At 44.0% G+C, this 19,259-nt stretch overlaps 1 protein-coding gene across 3 annotated transcripts in view; it reads right to left on the reverse strand.

Moving 5' to 3' along the window:
- Window positions 1–19,259, reverse strand: part of MTA3 (metastasis associated 1 family member 3) — a 988,675-nt gene that overhangs the window by 702,968 nt on the left and 266,448 nt on the right. For all 3 annotated transcript variants that reach the window (XM_085612803.1, XM_085612804.1, XM_085612805.1), the window contains exons 5-6: window positions 15,063–15,126; window positions 10,565–10,682 (exon numbers count right to left, since the gene is read on the reverse strand). In XM_085612803.1, the coding sequence (XP_085468929.1) occupies window positions 10,565–10,682; window positions 15,063–15,126 (182 nt within the window). The remainder of the gene's footprint in view (window positions 1–10,564; window positions 10,683–15,062; window positions 15,127–19,259) is intronic.

The following is a 19,259-nucleotide window of genomic DNA, read 5'->3' on the forward strand; positions in this document are numbered from 1 at the left end:
CGGGACCAGAAGCGGCAGAGTCCTGCAGACAGGAGTCCAGAGGGAGACCCGAAGAGTCCTGCCAGCCCCGGTGAGTGGGGGCTCAAGCTGAGAAGTGTCTGTTTTCAGCTGCCCCGCATTCGCGGGCAGCTGCGGGCTTATCTCCACCGTAGGGGGCGATTGTTGTTCAAGGAGCCCAGAGCAGGGCCCCCGAGAGGCCCGTGCTTTTCCAGTGTTGCCAAAACTTCTTTACAGTTGCCCTGCGTGAAAGTGGGCAAATGCAACATTTGGGGCATAGCGAGTTTCAGTGTCCCAGAGTGGGACTCCCATGTGCCCAGTGCCTGTCCCCATTGCTTGTGGGGCATTGCTTTGGGCGCCAGAGGCACAGAGTGCCAGGGAAGTTTATTGTCACCACAGCTGCGCAGCAGATACCGGCAGCTGCAACGTGTGGGCCATCTTTTCATTTAGTGTCCCAGAGAGGGGTTCAGGGGACACGCTGGTGCCCATGCTCATTTTCACAGCTGCTCAGCAATTAGTGGGCAGCTGCTACGTTTAGGCCAGTGTTTGGCACCCCTTTGGAGTTTGCTGCACTAGCAGCCCAGCCCTGACTATTTGGACAAAGGGCATTGGAGCCCCAGTGGAAAGCCAGGTTGGCCTGGGGTCAGTTTCTAAGGTAGGCCCTATGATAATGTGATTTATGTAATCTATAGGCCTCATGTGAGTCCTGCCTGAATATGATTTATGCTTAGGAGGTAATTGCATACCATGTTTATACTGGTGGGGCCTAGTGCGTAATGTGTTTTATGCCTAATGTCATGCAAAGATATGTTAGGTGGTTTCCAATGCTTAGGTCATTATTTTACCAGTAGTTACTGGTTGTGCTCTACATTTACTATTTGTGCTACATTTACAATTGGTGCTTTGTGATGGTTTTGACAGTGGCCATATTGGCCCTGTAAAGTGTAAATAGTCCCCAGTAAATACTGCCTAGTGCCAGTTGGCACAGTTTATATTGTGTGATTACTTATCTAATGTGTTTATGACAATACAAAGGCTATTTTTATATGGAGTTCCTTTTGTGGTGTGCCTAGTGTGTTGCTGCTGTGTGAGTGTGTGTTACAAAACGCATTACACATTGCCTCGGGATAAGCCTTACTGCTCGAGCCAGGCTACCAAGGGGGTGAGCAGGGGTTATCTTCGGTGTGTAACTCCCTTGCCTTTACTAGAGTGGTGGTTTCTGCCTGGCTTTCGCACAAGCGTTAGCCAACCAGAAATCTAATTTCTAACAGTGTGGCAAACAGGACACTGCCTATTCAGGTGTGTCCGCTACCCCAACACTTCCTGCCAAGGAAGAGCTATCAGAATGCAGATGAGTTCCCTGTCACACCCACCCTTACTGTGTTTATGGCTGTCTAAAGGGAATATACAAAGTGCAGCAGTCACCCACCCCTTCTTTTTGTCTGTCAAGTTAGGATTGGGTTATGGGGCTTGCTGGTCAAAGCATGGTATGCAGAAATAGAGTTGGAGCTTAATTTCCCAGTTGGCAATTATTCCTCAGTTGATGCAGCAGCAGATACTTCAAGTTCTTGAAGTTTCGGGAGACAGGAGTTTTTTTGGGTTTAAATTGTTCGCATTATTGCCAGACATAATAAGCACACTAAGTCTTCACCTGACACAGGGTAAAACCCAGACCCTCCCTGACACATGTTCTCAACTAGTATGCCCTTACGTGGCTGACCAAATGAACACCTAACCCTAGGGCCATGCACTCATTCGGACATGCAACATTAATGGTCTGCTGGACAAGGTGAAGTGAGGGATTGTACTACAAGCACCCAGACAAATGTCAGCACACATCCTTCTCCTACAGGAGATCCACCTGGTGGGGAACAAGTGCCCTTTCTTGGCCCGAATACGATTCTCCGATACTCAACGCAGGTTTCTCTTGGAAATCCAGAGGAGAGGCAATTTTAGTTCATAACCACATACCCCTAAAGGTCACACAGGTGTGGTGTGATAGAGCTACATATCTACTCCCTCTAACAGGCCTCCTATAATATCAACCAATATCCCTGTTCAGTGTGTACGCCCCCCCCTCCCCCCCCCAAATCGCTCACAATGGACTTTACCATTATAGAAGCACTGGTGGCCCAGTTACCAGAGGTTATCTAAATGGGGTGGTCGAGTGAGGAATCGACTGGTACAGTGGGAGTGCAACATGCAGCCCCACTCCCTTGGCAAGCTTCATCAAGGTATTGGGCTTAACGAACATCTGGAAGGCCCTACATCTCCAGGAATGGTGCTACACTTTCTACTCAGGTACTCACAAAAGGGAAGAAGTCCTAACAAAAAAACAAAAAGTGGGGGGACTAACCAGGTTAGCATGTGACAACGCATGTGGCATCATAGGAAGTGACATCAGCTCTTAAGACCTCATACATATGTTTAGCGAGTCTATCATAAGCATATTTGAGAGCACCAAGAGTATACACCTAAAGACTTTAGGCAGAAGACTTTTGTAAGCTGCACATAAAACAAAGTTGCTTTTTGTCAGAGTAAAGCTTCCTTTAACCAAGGACTGAAAAGACTAACTCTGCAGCCAGCCTACCCCACCACACACAGTATTCCATATGCAGCACAATACCATGTAGATGTGATTGCTTTAGCTGCCTGTGCTCTCAAGAAGCGACACCGTTCTCCTATGCAAAATATGCTTACTCTGCCCGCTTAATGTGTCTGTGGTGGGAACCTGCACTCATTGTGGGAGATTGAGGCTCATTTTTCACCAACAGACCCTGACCCAAAGCAAGACAGAAAGCAAAAAGAGAAGAGAGGAGAAAGAGATAGGTAAACAATGCTGAAGGCAGAAAATATGTTGAAAAAAGAAACGCAAGAATAAGCAACCTTGTCATTCAGCATAGGACCCTAAGAAAACGTTAAGGGTTCTGCATCTATGTTTTTACAAACAACGCACTGCTCCCCCCTCCTGCAAATGTCACCTCCACACTAAGCAGCAGACATCTCATGTTCTTATGGTTGGCATAACTATATCCAAACCACCCTCCCATTCACCAGCGCAACCTGACCGCTCAACCTGGAATCAGTAAAACCAGAATTCCCTCACAAAGACTGGACCATAAATTTCACAGTAAGAGGTATGTAACAGCTCCACATCAAAGCAAGCGTGAGCCACCCAGTATGCACAGATGAGAAGGAAATGGTGACAAAGTTAACTGAAAAGAAAAAGGCACATGCAATCAAGTCCCAACTAGCACTTTGAAGAACACAGTGGCCTTCACAAGGAAATATTTGAAAGTTTAAATAGAAGAACTAAGCAAGTGGGGAGATGTAGGAACAGCGAGACACAAAACAAGCTACGGCCAGTAATTAGAATCTACAATTGACTGCGCTCACTAATATGAACTTGACATATCCTAGACATGTTACACTACCAAAATGGTTCACTGGAGACGGCCTACTTGACCTATTGTTTACAGTAACACTGACCTGTCGGCTCAGCTATTTACTGTAAACTCATGGGAGCCAGCCCTAAGTACACGGATCTTTTATTTTATACATGGCATAACTGAATTACATCAATTTCCCAGACCTAAGAGCATTATAACAACAAAGCTAACCTGTGTTATTGTGTTATTATACAGTACGTTGCAAACTTTGTAGCATCGCTTCAGGAGGTAAGTGTGAGAAGGGCAACAAACAAGACCACCACCACCCTGGCAGGGTAACAACGTGGCAAAATTTAACACAGCCATATCCAGTGCTCTCGAATTTCCACAGCTACAAAAAAAACAGCTTGTCTTCCTTTCAAGAAAAATTGCTCATCAACATTTAGCGACTGGAATTTGTAAATAAAACATTTTATTTTTAATATTTGGAATTTGTTGTTGTGGTGAGAGGGATTCAGATCCTCCTGGAGGAGCAAAGGGGATTATGTACGGGATTTGAAGTGAAAAATGCATTTGCAGCACCTGCCTGCCACCCACGATGCAACCTCATGTGCCAAGTATTAAAAACAAAGCATTAACCTTTGAAGTAAAACAGTAGAAATATGGAGATGTCCATCTAATGGATTAAATGAACAATGTGAAAGCAAAAAACCTGGCTTCCCAGCTTGGCCGAAGTGTGTGATCCTAGGGAAATCTCTCACTTGTGTTTGATTTAACAGACTGTAATGTTGCACCATTTATAATAAGAATAAAGGCCACCTACAGGATGCCCTTGACTTTCATGCAGCTTCTGCTGGCCAGCCACTCTAACCTCATGCACCAAGAATTTAAGGCAAAACATTAACCATTGATGTGAAATAGGAGAAATAAAGAGATGTCCATTTAGTAGCTGAATTGCACAAAGTGCAGAAAACCTGTGTGCAGCCCATGACATCAGTGTGCCAGGTGGTGGCCACGGAGATGATTGAGGGCTGTCGCCCTGCGCAATGCTGAGACCTGAAGGTGCAGTTTACCTGTGTGCGCTGTTAAGAACCCCATACGCTAGGAGGGTACCGTGGTGAGGTGAGAGGGCTATCGCCCTAGAGCAGCATGCGGTTGTGAAGGCGAACTATATTTCTCCTCAGTATTTCTTCTTTGCATTTATGCTGCAGCACACATGCAAAGAGGAAATCTCTGGATATATTTTGCGTGGCTTTGTAAAACCAAATACAAAAAAACATTGTGTTGCCTAGTGTTAGTTACTGTGTGTTGGGTAGGAATTACATGGCTTGTGCATGGGCAATATTTCTGCTTCTTACGCCACCCCAAGTAGACTCATCAGTTTTTGTACATAGAGGTTCAAATCAAAATACATGGGTGGATGCACGTGAACGCCCAAGCACCACTTGTAATGCCTACATGACACATGGTAACGAAAGGCAGGACAATGTGCTGCATTTTAATATTATTTTTTTATACAAAGCCACACAAATGGGATTTTGACCCCAAAATAGGTTTTGCGTCAGGGTTGTGCCAGAAAAGTGAAGCAACTCCGAAGCAAAATTTGGGCCTCCACTTACCCATTTATTTTTTAAAACTCTGCCACAAACAAATTTGCATCATAGAGAAACAGGACAGTAAATATGTTCTCCTTAATTGGTTGCAAAGTCTGAATTTAAAAATATCTTATGGGGTTATGACGCCTGCAGCAGAGATCTTTGTGTTCCCATTAAATCTGAGGGAATAGTAATAATGGTAAGATAACTCTGGTGGTGAAGACATTTGCTAGAAAGATCTGGGTTTTGTGTAGTCCCAATTTTGACACACATGTTTAATGCGTCTCCTACAAAAGAACATCATGAAAAATGCAGATAACAGATTTTTATTTTATGTCGATAGGTAAGAGGGTTACTGCTTTTAACACAGAGATCCTTTTGTTAATTGCAGTTGCGTATAATCCTGCTCATATAGAACAGTGGTCTATGAATGGATGATATGTGACTCCTACACCTTGCAACCTCACTTTCTAATGTAACATATCCTGTACATAGATTTACAAAATTGTATGCTTTATTGTTAATATAATGTGTACATGCTATTTAAAGCGCTCCGACGCCCTGCATTGGGATGAATAGCACTATAATATTTTTGGGTTTTAATTACTGGTATTTAACTTGTTATTTTGTACTGGGACAGATCAAACCATTTGACATTCATACAGTGCCTCTCTTAAAGAACCTGTGAAGTGCTAACAAGCTGTATGATTTGTTTCCCTTCCACTGCCTTTACATCCAGGTGTAAGGCTACAGGCAGCTCCCCAAGCTGGATACTCTAACAAAAGGAGGCCAAATCACCCCATAAGTTCGGCCTTGGTTATGGCCCAGCTGGAGTCTGAAATAGCCCCGTCGCAGCCTGACAACTAGCAGGCACTGCTGAAGGTATCCCCGTGACTGAAAATTACACCATGACGAGTTCATTATATTATACAGCGGGACCAAGTTCTTGGCAGGGTGGACGGCTTCCACTCTATGAAAATATTGGGTGGATGCTGTCCAACTGCGTCTACCCCCGACTTGTGACCCGGCGCCGCACAGGAAGTTCTCTTGGCTTCATTACCTACTCCTGCTAAACATCAAGACACCCGGGCTAGTGGGGACACACATGCACACTAGAGGGCTGTCACACCACTCACAGGTTGAGATGCAACTGGGGTTGGGCCCGTAGAGGGAGGGGGGATGAAGGGGCAGGTATGGCACCTGGGCTTGTGGTGGCTGCAAGACATGGAGAAGAGGGCAATCATAACCAAGGCCCTTAAACGTAACCTGACAGAGAACACAGGCTTAGTCACATCAGCGACTATGATCTGGGAAGCATTGAAAGCCTTGCTTCAGGTGACATCATTAGCCACAGAGGAAAGACACCAATAACAAGAGCAAAAGTGCTGCAATTAGAGGCACACATTTTTCGACTAGAACGGGAGTGGCGGCTCTCAGGGACTCACTACACACGAAACACGTCCTCCAACAAACCCTCCTTCCTGACCGAGGCGAGAACGACATGGCTGGCCATGCAGCCATATCTACCGATGGGGAGACAAGTCAAGCAGAACCTTACACTGGCTCTGCTTGGCCTCCTCCTGTGGAGAGACAATCACCTATGTCTTAGACTCTGAGGGGAACAAATAGAAGAACAGACAAGTATAGTGAACTGCATCGCATCCTATTACACAAACCTGTACTCCTCCACAGAAGCTTCAGATATAGCCGCTTTACAGGGATTTGTGACCTTCCTCTCCAAGTGGCCCCTCACACGGGAGGACAGGCAACGGCTCGAAGAGGAGCTGACTGGGGAGGAACAGCCGGAGGCCCTGGGACAGATGCAGACAGGAAAGACACTGGGCTCCAACAGGTTCCTTAAGGAGTTTTTCAAAACTTATAAGACCCAACTTTTAGAACACCTGTCCGCAGTCTTTCAAGAAGCCCAAGAGATGGGACAGCTCTCCCTGACCTCAAGCTAGCGAAGATTGTGGTACTCCTCAAACCTGGCTGCCCCCCGGCTTGCTTCTCCTCAAATGGCGCCATCTTACTTCTAAATATCAAAGTGAAACTATGGGCCAAGGTACTGGCCCCCCGACTGCTTGAGGTCTTACGCTCCCTGGTACACCCAGATCAAGTGGACTTTATGCAATAACATGCTGCCAGGCACAATATATACCACACAACTTCCACAAGATCTTAATTTTTTACAACTGTGAATACGCATTTCATTTGCTTGCTAAGTTAAATGTTGGCCACAAGTTTCTCAAGAGAGTCCAACTACTGTACAAAGACCTAGCAGCACAAGTGTGACCCTCTTCAGGTCATTCCCAGGGTGCAGAGGAAGGAGACAGGGCTGTCCTCTGTGATCCCTACTCTTCACCATTGCAATCGAACTGCTGGTAGCGTGGATGAGAGTAGACGCTCTAGTCAGGGGACTGGAATGAAATCCAGGGGAAGCAGATAGGATATCGTATTATGCAGATGATGTCCTCATTTTGTTAGATGAACCACAAGAGACCAGACCTAGAGCCCCCCAAATCCTTGGCAACTTTTTCTGACCTCGCGATTAACATGACCAAATCCTCAGTTTACCCCATAAAATGCCTGAATGCAGCTGTAAAGTGGGCGGGAAGCCCGCAAACAACCACCGGAGGCTTTCAATATTTGAGTGTCTATGTGATGGATGATGACCAGCAAATGCCATAGAACAGAAACCTACAACCCCAGCTAGATCGCCTCAAGCGCAACTTGAAGTTCTGGGAGACCCTCCCACTGTCACTCCTGGGTAGATCAGCAATTTACAAAATGATGCTTCTGCCCCTTCTTCTATATCAACCCCAAAACTTACCCTAACACATGATTTCTTCAGGAAACTAGAGGAGACGTTGAGCAAATTCTTATGGCACCACCAACCACTGCGGTTAGATATGGCTACCCGCAACAAATCGCCTTTTGATGGTGGCATAGCACACCAGACCTTGGATCCTATGACAGAGCCTCTCATCAAATCATCATTAACAAATGGTGGTTGACTCCATGGGAGACCCAGCGTTCGCATGCAAAAAGTGGGCCATGGAGTGTGCCACACTCCTACAGCTTCTGTTTAGGGGGCCCCAACTGTAGTCTCTCTCCCTCCAGCTGCTAAGATTGTGCTCCATGTCTGGAAAGACGCAAATGGTGCTTTATGATTGCAGGGGCAACTGACTGGGAAGACATTCCTTTAGTCTGGGACCATACTGAAAAAAGTAGCAGGATTTGTGGCCCTGGGACATCATATGCATCGCCAAACTGGGCAATGTCCTGTCTTGATCTGCAATGAGGCCCTTCTCTGACACCCAGTCCCTCCCTCCGAAAGGCGGCCATCGCAGTTCTGACTTATTCAGCTAAAATACCTACACAGAGTGTATTAGGGACAGGCTATGGAAAATGGGAGCGATAGGCACACCAAACTGCCTGAGATTTGGTACAAAGAGAGGTGACTGGTTACATAGTGTTTGGTCCTTTGGGCGATTGGTGCCCTTTTGGGAGGGAGTGCTTGCATGCATGGGGTGGGTTTTGGGCTGGAGTATCCCAAGGAGCTACAGATTAGCCCTACCGCATGTGAATGTTGACCTGGACTAGAACAGATACCAAGCAATACTGCTGTGGATGGGTTTAGTTTTTGCAAAGAGATATAGCCAAAAACTGGAAAAATGCAAACCCCCCACCCCCCCTCCCCCTCCCTTTAGAGGGCTGAAAGAGAGGTTTGTACTGCAGCAGGAGTCTGGAAATACCAATTTATGCAGCAAGAGGTTACCCACAGAAGCATGGTAAAATATGGGGAGACTAGTGCCTATTTAGGGGCATCCTCTTAGATCAAGGGGGTAGGCAACCCAAAACCTTGGACGACAAAATTAGAACTTATAGTTGTGAGACTCATGGATAACGTGGATAGAGGAAGGGAATATCAAACATGTCGATGGCAACAATGGCCAATTCCTGTGGATATTTTCACGTAGTGATGTCATAATATTGGACTTCATGTACACCACTGTCTTGAGCATTGATACGTCTGGAACAAAAATAATAACATGTGTTTACAAAAAATAAAACATTTTGAATGTTTCAGGGCAACAGAACATGTAAAAAACACTTTGCAAGGTATCTAAAAAAAGAAAAGAAAAATGTGTTATTCTTCAGACAGCACAACTGCTGACTTGTGACAACCAACAAGAGATTGCCTATTGGTTTATGCAGGGCCTTGAAACACTATGAACCGGACAGCTAGACTCCTTCATGGTCAACATTGATATCTTCCTATTAAAACCTACTCCCCACTTATTCGTTTGCAAACTTGTATACCCACTTTGGCAAGCCCTGTATGACCAAGAAAATATTTTGTTTGTGTTGTATTGCAAATCAAAATTCCCCCTCAATTACGCCAGTAGAATGCTAATCATGAGGCAAAGGTTTGGTAAACTCCTCTTTCATGCCGTCGATACAGAAATGCTGGGACAACAATAAGGGTTGTGTGTCTGGTGCCGAAGCATGTACTTCATCAGTTAATTTGGCTAAAAGCAGAGACGTGTCAGGAGAGCAGTTAGGCATTCTAGGATGAGGTTGTGAACACGCAGAAGGAAGTTCAAGTTGCTTTAGACCAGGAGAATGGTGTGGCCAAAACATTGGCAATCTTTTGAGGGCCCATCCTCTCACTAGGTTTCCTCTGTCCTTCACAGAATCCTGAACATCTAGGGATGTTAGCAGCCAGCTGGCTCTCACTTGCTTCAGCTTTAAGTTCAACTGTGAGCATGTGACTGTATCTATTAGAGAGGAAGCAAAAGGGGGATACTGTAGAGGTGGGGAAGATGGTGGCTCCAGCATTCTAGAGGATATCTCTGAATGCCACCTATGTATATTCGTCACTATCCTGCTCCTCCGGATTAATTTTCTCACACATTTCCTTCATCCAAGCATGGTCTGGTGAGATAAGTGTCTCTGAAAATACCACTCCATCCAAAAGTCACTTTTTACTTTTCTTTTATCTTTCCCATTACACATGGCTGCTCATTTCTATTACTCTCACTGCCCTCAAGATATCTCTTTTATTTCCCTCAAGATGGCAGTAAACTGTTACATAAAGAGTAACTAAAACGTAAATAACTAACCTGCAACAGCAGCGTTTCGTTGGGAAATACAGTAAACCAGTCCAAATCTGGGTTAGACAGTGAGCAATTTTATTAAGACCGAAAATGTCCGGTTAGGTTATCCGGAATAGTGGATCAATGAAATGTTAAATCTTGAATTTATGTGCAAGTTTGCAATAAGGTCTGTCCAATGCACAAGTGCTGCACACTGACTATAAGAGTCGTTTCAGTGTTTTCATATTTTTTCTGTTTTTCTTTGATCACACTTGAGAAAGCTGATGGGCAATACATTATCTTCGAGTGAAATACAAGTTAGTTTTACAAATGGTATTTACTCAAGATTAAAAAAAATTATCCCTTCTAATTGAATAATGTTTTGTGGATGTAATGACCTTCAAGAAATTAAATAAAACACTAAGAATGAGTACTAGCAAATGCCAATTACTTAGTTTAACTCAAGAATAGTGAACATTGTTACCTTCTAGTAGCGTCTCTGGTACATCCGCTTGATATCGAGGTCCGACTCTAATTTCCCCCTTGTCTGCTAAAAGCGTTTTCAGTGAGGGATCGTACACCAGTGAATAAAAAAATGTATCCTGAATCACAAATAAAATATGGAGGCATAAATACATACTGTATACATGTATCAGTGGTTAACATAATATACATATATTGGTGTTTATTCCAACATTCATTATTAAAACGGATTAAGCTCTGTAGCAAATAACATAGCTAGATATCACCTATATGACCTCAAACATGCTCCTCCAAGTAAATACTTCATTTGTGCTGAAATATTAATGAAGAGCATTCACTGTGCAAAACATTCGAAACTTGACTGTCAACAGTAAACATGTTACACCCAAAAAATCAGAATTACAGGCATCATCAAATAAGCTATATTCGATTTAATAAGCAAATCATAAAAGCACAAAGTCCAAAATAAATAAATAAACAAATAGAATTAAATCAGTTATAAATGTGTTATAAAGGAAAATAGTAGATACCTGGACTATGCCTCCTAAAAACTATTTTATCCATGCCGCTTTCTAATTACCAGAGCCCCTCTTATATCATTTGACAGAACAGATATCAATAGAATTCAACAAATACAGATGGCTAAAACGTTCTCTATAAGAACGAGGGCGGTGTGCCCTAACAATGACAACAAACGTTTAGATCTTGGGATTTTATAAAGTGCACAAAACAGAATAAAGTGCAAAGTAGTTTGTTTAGCCATAATTTTACAAGGACATGACAAAGATTATCAAACCAGCCGCATTGATGCAGGAAGGCTACCAAAAAGTTCACGTAGTCCAAACGAAACCAGTAAGGAAAATCTATATTGCGGATTCAGAGCAAAAGAATCACAGTCATCTAAAAAGTTGTTTAAACGGATAGTTCTAGTTTAAGATGACTGTGACAACATTAGAGCGGTAAAAAAAAGATTCCTGTAAACTGGCAGCCATTACTGAGTAAGCCTAACTTTTCTTCTGAACTTTCTTTCCTTTTAGTATGTTATGGCTCCCATCTACAAATAACTGGCTGCACATTATTTAGAGGCTTCCATAAGTGAGAATTTTGAAAACGCAAACAGGATGGTTTTAACTATTAACTGCTTTACCTTTCCCCCGTTCCTCAGTGCTGAGCACTTGTTTGATGTTTGAGGCTGTTGGCGCCTTAGCCTTCATAATGTGTTTTCCACAAAAATGATCTAGGCCAGATTTTGTGTATTTTTTCACCACATGTAGGAACTTTCAAAAGTACCCAGTGGTTATGGATTTTCCAGGAGGGAAGAAACAAAATAATCAAAATGTACCAAAATGGGTGTTTGGAAAAACTGGAAAGAAGTACTATGCAAGAAAATAAACCAATTTTTTTCAAAAACTGCAAACTGCTTGATGTGCAACAATCATCCCCTTTCCAGCTTTAAGGAACAGGCATACTATTATTACAGCACCTTTTGCAATTAGCCAAGTCTTAGTCAATTCTTCCTATTTTTGTGATTTCTACCTAATTGCAGTTTGTGGTGGAAACAGGTGTGAAACCCGTGGCTGAAATTTCTGAAAAGGAGACAAAATTCTGAAAACAGCAAGGGGGCATTAGTGTAGAAACAAAATGCTGAAATCACAAATTAATGAAAATAAGTAGTGATAAACAGAAATAGGCGACTAGGTTATCATCTACCACCCCCCCCCCCCCCATGGCCGCTTTACAAGAGCAATATACCGTTACATCAATAAGACTATTCTCGTGATAGGAACAGAGTATTTGTGACAAGCACGCAACATTTGGAGCCACCAACTGAGGTTCATCATATAATGATTTTTTATTGTGCACTAACCATATATCAATTCATATAATAAAATCTAATGAAAGAAATATGGTTATGAAAAGAAACTTAGTTTTTTTTTTTTTTAATGTGCCCAAGATTATAAGTTTTAGAATCGCGGTTATTTGTAAAACTCTGTATTTGGAGTTTCACATTATTATGTGATTTAGAGGGAATTTAGCAAAATGTGTCCTGTCTTGCACACTGGGTTATATTTGAAAGCCACAAATGGAGAGAAATTAAATTATTAAGAACACATGTTCTACATCAAAGGTCCAATACTTCTACTTGACCCTGCCTTTCCCTGACCTGGTTCCAAAAACACTACAGGAGGTGGAGACAGCTTTGTGTGAGAACACACGCAGCCCTATTGAGGTGTCAGTGATAACTCCTCCAACCACTAACTCAGGAAGTCCCATCAGCCTAGTGATGGCCCATCATAATATGCAAGGCACACTTCAGCACTCTCGGGTGACTGTCTAGAGTGAATGCATGAGAGCCCAACTATCTACCAACCCAGACATGGATTCTGCAGACAGGCAGAGGCACAGAGCGGTTAAGCAAGCAAATGCCCACTTTCTAAAAGTAAAAGACACACAATTGATGGACGGAATGCAGAACAAATCAAAACATTCACCCCCAGTCGAGAGATCTGGGTTAAATCCATCATTCTTTTGCTCACCATGCCACCCCAGTTTAGACATGGCCATATGCAAATCAGTCTTGACCCTGTGCCTCATGGGAACAGTCCAGCCCCAACTGTCAAGCCAGGTCCTCCCTGGACCGGAAACAAGCATCCTAGGACCGGTTTCGGGGTTTCACCCTTCTTCAGCCAGTATAGCTTGATTCCAGTGGCACAGTGAGCCCAAGACCCACGTCTGGGCATTCCTGGCGCACTTAGGGCGAGAAAGCGAAAGACACACAATTGATGGACGGAATGCAGAACAAATCAAAACATTCACCCCCAGTCAAGAGATCTGGGTTAAACCATCATTCTTTTGCTCACCATGCCACCCCAGTTTAGACCTGGCCATATGCAAATCAGTCTTGACCCTGTGCCTCATGGGAACAGTCCAGCCCGAACTGCCAAGCCAGGTCCTCCCTGGACCGGAAACAAACATTGGGAGGACCAGGCCTGGCAGTTCGGGCTGGACTGTTCGCTTCCCATAGTCTTTCTTGGAGATCAGTCCTTTTTGTTAGCATCTTTGCTTCACCTACCATTTTTTGGATAGTTTGGTCCGTTTCTGTCTTTTGGACAGGCTTCTGTTTGGGGATCATTGGTGAGGTCAGTTTGCAGCCCCCCTTCCAAGGATGGTATTGCTTGGGTATCTGATTTTAAGATAAGGAATCTACAGCTAGATAGCTCTATCAGATGATCACGTACCTTGCACAAATACTTGACAGATTGCCTGTTAAGATAAGCCTGCTCTGTGCCAAGCTACCAGAGGGTGATCAGAGGTTCTCCTTTAGTATGTATCTAGCTTACCCTGACTAGAGTGGTGGCTCTAGACAGGCCTGGGTGCAATTCATTTCTAACAATAATCATCCATAAATGTGTTGGAATAGTGTTTTTTCTCGATAATTTAAAATTTACAGAGCAAAAGACAAGTTGGTGCAATTCAGGCAAGTCATACATCCCTGGTCTCTATTTTTAGTGAGCCTAGGGTCAGCAGGCTGCCCATTGTGCTGGGCTGAGCAACCCAGAGACAGATGCTGCAGACATCCTCATGCCTGTTTGTAAAAAAAAAAAAGAATGCCTAAAGAGCAGTTAACATATCATAAACATAACATACGTTTTTAGAAATGTATTGGCCGTGCGGTATGCTCACCCCACATATGTAGGGTAACACTTATCAAGGGGACTGTGGCATTGAAGATTGGTAAGACTCCTATCACGGTCAGTAAATTTGAAAGTTTACCAGTATATTAAATATGGGGTAACTGTACTTTTATTAACAATATGTAATATTTGTGGGCAATGTAGTCACAGGTTCATGCAAGTCACACCTTCTGGTATTGGTAGTTTTCAGAAATATCTGTGGTTTGTTGATTTTCCCAGATCCATAAGGCTGGTTTGGTGGTAACCCAGTAGTGGAAATACTGCTGCCCTTCTCTAAGGAAACCAGGGACTGGAAACCTGCCTTCATAAAAGAAGCCTGCCAGGCAAGGTTCAGTGGAGTGGGACCAAAAGCTCCCTCAATGAGAGAAAATTCTGGGTCACCTAGACCTAGAGTCGAGTTTGCGCTATTTAAAATTACAATAAAAAGCAATGTATATCCAGATGGGAGGACGGAAGAGAGGCTCTCACATTCTGTACTGTGTGATGGCCAACTAAAATGTTCTCAGAGTGAAATTGCCAGAATGAGAACTAAACAAACAAAAAGAGGGACTTTGTCAGAAATGGACAAATAAGAAGCCAGCATTTCGGAATGCTGCAGCCAACAGCCAATGGCAATGGGGGAGTTTGCCAAAGCCCCACAGAGAGCTACAACAGGTCATCACTATTGCTCGACCTAAAAAAGAAAAACCATTGCTTTCTAGAAATACACAACCTGAGTTCCTTTTGAAAGTGCAGTTTACGAGCACGGTATATTTCAAGATTGGTTACTTATTTTTATTGAGCAGAACAATGGTAATATCTTACCTCTCTATCGAGATATGATAAGACTGATTCCGTCTCATTCAGAAGAGCAACACTGCATTTCCCCCTATAAACATGAAAATAAGTAAATTAAAGGGTTTGCAAGACATTGATTATGAAGACAAAACAGGAACTGGAAAATACCCTGAAAGAAACCCAACACATTTCAGCTACAAGGCACCACATAACTCCTTCCTTCTAGAAATAATATGAGCTGAGACTAACAACATGGCAATTAATTATTGACACTTCATAGCCACAACAAAAAGGCAATTGTTTGTCAAAATCCAGGGATGCCACTATGGATAAGGTCCATTGATACAGTGAAAAGTAAAAGACTGCCTCGAATCTGGTCACTCCCAGTTTAATCATTCTCATTCTAGTCCTAGGAGAACAGGAGATGTGAGCAGTTTAAAAGGCAGGCTCTCCACTCCACAACTACTCACAAAGGAAATTAGGCTCTTCTTTGGCAGGCGTCTACCGTGAGACTGCATAAAACTACACTTCTATGTTGACTAGCAAAGCTCACTTGTTCAAATTTAAAGCAAGACATTCAGAAACACGGGGTGGGCCATAAGGACTGTCAGGAAGACCATTTAATTGCTAAATAATCACAGCATTACTTCCTCATCATCATCTTCACATATCTATCCTAAAGAACAAGTTACTTAACTTTGGTTATACCTTTTCTGGTAGAGACTATCCACAGATTCCTTACCTTATGACTTTCCCCAGGCGCCAGACTAGATACGGAAACTTATGTACCAATTCCCTTGCATGTCGCAAGGTGGTACTATACGGCGCAACGTCAGATCTGTCCCGCCCCATATGCGACTTTGGGCCCCCATACATGCGCCACCTCCACACATTGTTGTAAGTTTTTCGGATTTCTGTCCACGCTGTCAGACACAGTGCTGTGGAAATTAGATTGGACAGTGTGCCGACCGTTAGATTAGGCATCTAATTATGGGACTGGTTGAAATATTTCCACAGCACAGGGAGGTGGGCGGGTCAGTGAGGAATCTGGGGGTTAGACAGTCTACCAGAAAAGGCATTATCGAAGGTAAGTAACTTGTACTTCTGATAGAGACCTTTAACTGCAGATTCTGCATCTTATGAATAGATCCCAAAGCAGTACACCTTCTCCGGTGTCGAGTCTGTGAAATGGCTCAGACCAAGAAATCCAGCAGGAACGGTTTGGCGAAGTGCCCATTCTGCCAAACCTGGGTGTTCAGGCAGTAATGCTCAGTGAACATATGTCGCAGCTTGGCAAATGTCCAAGACTGGCACACCAACGCAGTGGCAGCAACCTTCGCTGAGGTGGATTGAGAGTGCATGCATTTTGCGGGCTGTTTCTTGGCCAGCCTATAGCAGATCTTGATGCTTAACACAATCCATTTAGAAATAATTCTCTTCTGCACCACGGTGCCTTTCTTAGCATTAGAGAAACCGAAAAACAGTTGGTCATTCTGTCCGTATTTTCTGGTTCAGTCTTTACAGAAGCAAACTTTTTAATTTCAGATTAGGGGATGCATGTCTCTACTTGGGGCCTGTGCCGGGAAACCCTTTGGGGTATCTATGCGATTTATAAGACGCAAAATAAAATAACTGCCCTCTTAGGTCCAAGGCGGTGGAGACACTCTTTCTTATTTGAGGGACTGGCCGTCACATAGAAAGCTAGCAAGGTGATGATTGCCCTATGTCGAAGGGTGTGACAACCCTGGGCAGGAATGCCAATTTTGTCCTTAGCACTAACTTGTCTGGGAAAAAAACAGGTATATGGTGTAATTACTGACAAAGCCTGGAGTTCACTCACTTGCCTAGCTGATTTCATGGCAATGAGAAAAGCAGTCTTAGTAGTTAGGAGACGAAGAGCACAACTGAATGGGTTCGGCGGGAGTGCACCTCAAACACCCGAGTATCAAATTAACACCCACTGCGGCATCACAAACAGTGGTGGCAACATGTGAATCAGCCCTTGAATGAAAAGCATCACAACAGGTAACTTGAGAAAAGATGGCAGATCAGGTAAACGTAGGAAGGCCAAAAGGACAGAAAGGTAATCTTTAACTGTTGCAACAGCAAGGCCTTGCAGGGTTTGGAGCAAACAAAATAGAACAACATCTGATAACTGTATTTAGGGGTTGGACGTTATGGAAAAAACACCAAGCAACAAACTTATCCAAGCACCTTGCACAGACACATTTTGTGGATTTACACTTGGCTGCCAAGATAACACCAACTACTTTGGGAGAAAGATTGAAAGTAAACCGCATTCACCACTGAAACGCCACACATGGAGGTGTAGTTGTGAAGGCTTGGGTGCAAGACTCACTCCTGCTTTTGCGACAGGAGGTCCTCCTGAAGTGGCAGCCAGATCGGAAGACAAATGCTCATGGCCAGCTGTTCTGGGTACCACACTCTCCTTGCCCACTCTGGGACCACTAGAATTACTTTGGCCTGATCTCCCTTTATCTTTTTCAGCACTCTGGGCATGAGTGGAAGGGGAAGAAAGGCATATAGGACTCCTGACTCCCAATGCTGGTGGAAGGCATCTCTAGGGGAGGATTGCTTTGGGAACTCCAACACATAAAACAAAACTTTGGACACCGCACGTTCTGTGGAAACTAGCTGAAATGGCTGGTAGCATCAGCTGAAACCATTTTGTTTTTGGCAGCCATTTGGTTAGCTATATGCTCGCCATGTGCTTTCTCCTTCTTCACTATTGCCTGCCCTTGTATTCTGCTTGTGTCATCTATTTTAGTTAACTCTTTCAGCACTGAGCCAGAGCCTTGCACATGCTCAGAAAGACCTGTAGCTGCCAGAATGCACCTGCTCTTAGTGTACAACTGTCAGGCTGTTTTTACTGATGTAAGGAGAAAGTCTCCCCTCCCACTTTGTTGAGCAAGCAATTATTGTATACCCATATTAGTCAATAACTATTCTTGTATGTGCCAGTACCTCCCCTTGGTCTCATGCTGACTATGCAACAAATGTATATATAAGGTCCCTGATCTTTCTACTCCTTAGACTGTCTAATACTGTGGCCTGAGGGTACTGTATTGATGCAGTCTCCCTCATGTGAGGTTAATAAATTATTATTTGGATATTCCAGCTTCCATGCCAATCTCTTCTTTGTTGGTTTAAGGACCAGGTGCATCAGTGAACCCCTAAAAAGGTTTTAATTTCTACAGTTCTTTCTGGTGGCGAATGGATCGAGACAGTACTCCCAATTGGTGGAAGATGCCCTGTGCCACCTCCAAACGTAATTGCTATTCATTAACCGGTAGGCAACGTCAACTACGTTTGTCTGCTTGCCATTTAAAGATCCTGCCAGGTGCTGGGCAATCAGTGAGATTACCTCAGAGGAGCAGAGCCTCCTGGCACAGGACCCACAACCCTACTCTGCCCGGTTTGTTGCAAGACCACATGTTGGTCACGCTGTCTGTGAGAATCACTACCTTCTGACCCTTGTTGGTCAGGAGCAACATCTTCTGAGCCAAACAAGTCACTCTTAACTCAGGAAAGCGGATATGGATGTGAGATTGCAACCAAGACCATTGCTCGTTGATCTCCAAGTCTGTCAAATGGCTTCCCTAACCCAGCAACAATGCATTCGTCACAACCGTTCAATGGAGTAAGGAGTCTGCCTTTGATCTAAATGAGGTCAAACAGCTACCACTGCAGGTCTTTTGTAGTCTCCTTCGACAAGTGTATGGACTCTGACAAGTCCCCTTCGTGTTGAGCCCACGTGTGTCACCTGGCATGGTCTACAGGAAGCATGCAGGAGGCTAAGACGCCTCACAGCTGATCTCACGGAGACCCAGGGAAACGGTTGAAACATATGGATCATAGCCTTAATGTCCTAGACTCATTGAGGCGGAGGGATAGCCCTGAAAAGCACAGTATCCAGAATGGCTCCAATGAAAGGAAGCCTTTGTGAAGGAGTTCAGCTGAGACTGATGGAAAAGCCCAATAACCGCAACAGTGTGGTCGTCATCAGGAGGTGGTTTACGGCTGCCTGGGTTGAGCCCACCTCCAGTAGTCAATATGGGAAGATGGTATTCCCAAACTCCGCTGGTGGGATGCATCTGCCACAATTACCTTTGTGAACATCTGAGGTGCCCTGGTGAGGCCAAAAGGAAGCATGGGGAAGTGAAAATGCTCTTGGCCCACCTAAAACAGCTGGTCGGAGGGACT

The sequence above is a fragment of the Triturus cristatus genome, chromosome 6 (genome assembly GCF_964204655.1).
Source record: "Triturus cristatus chromosome 6, aTriCri1.1, whole genome shotgun sequence".
In the NCBI taxonomy this organism is placed as follows: Eukaryota; Metazoa; Chordata; class Amphibia; order Caudata; family Salamandridae; genus Triturus; species Triturus cristatus.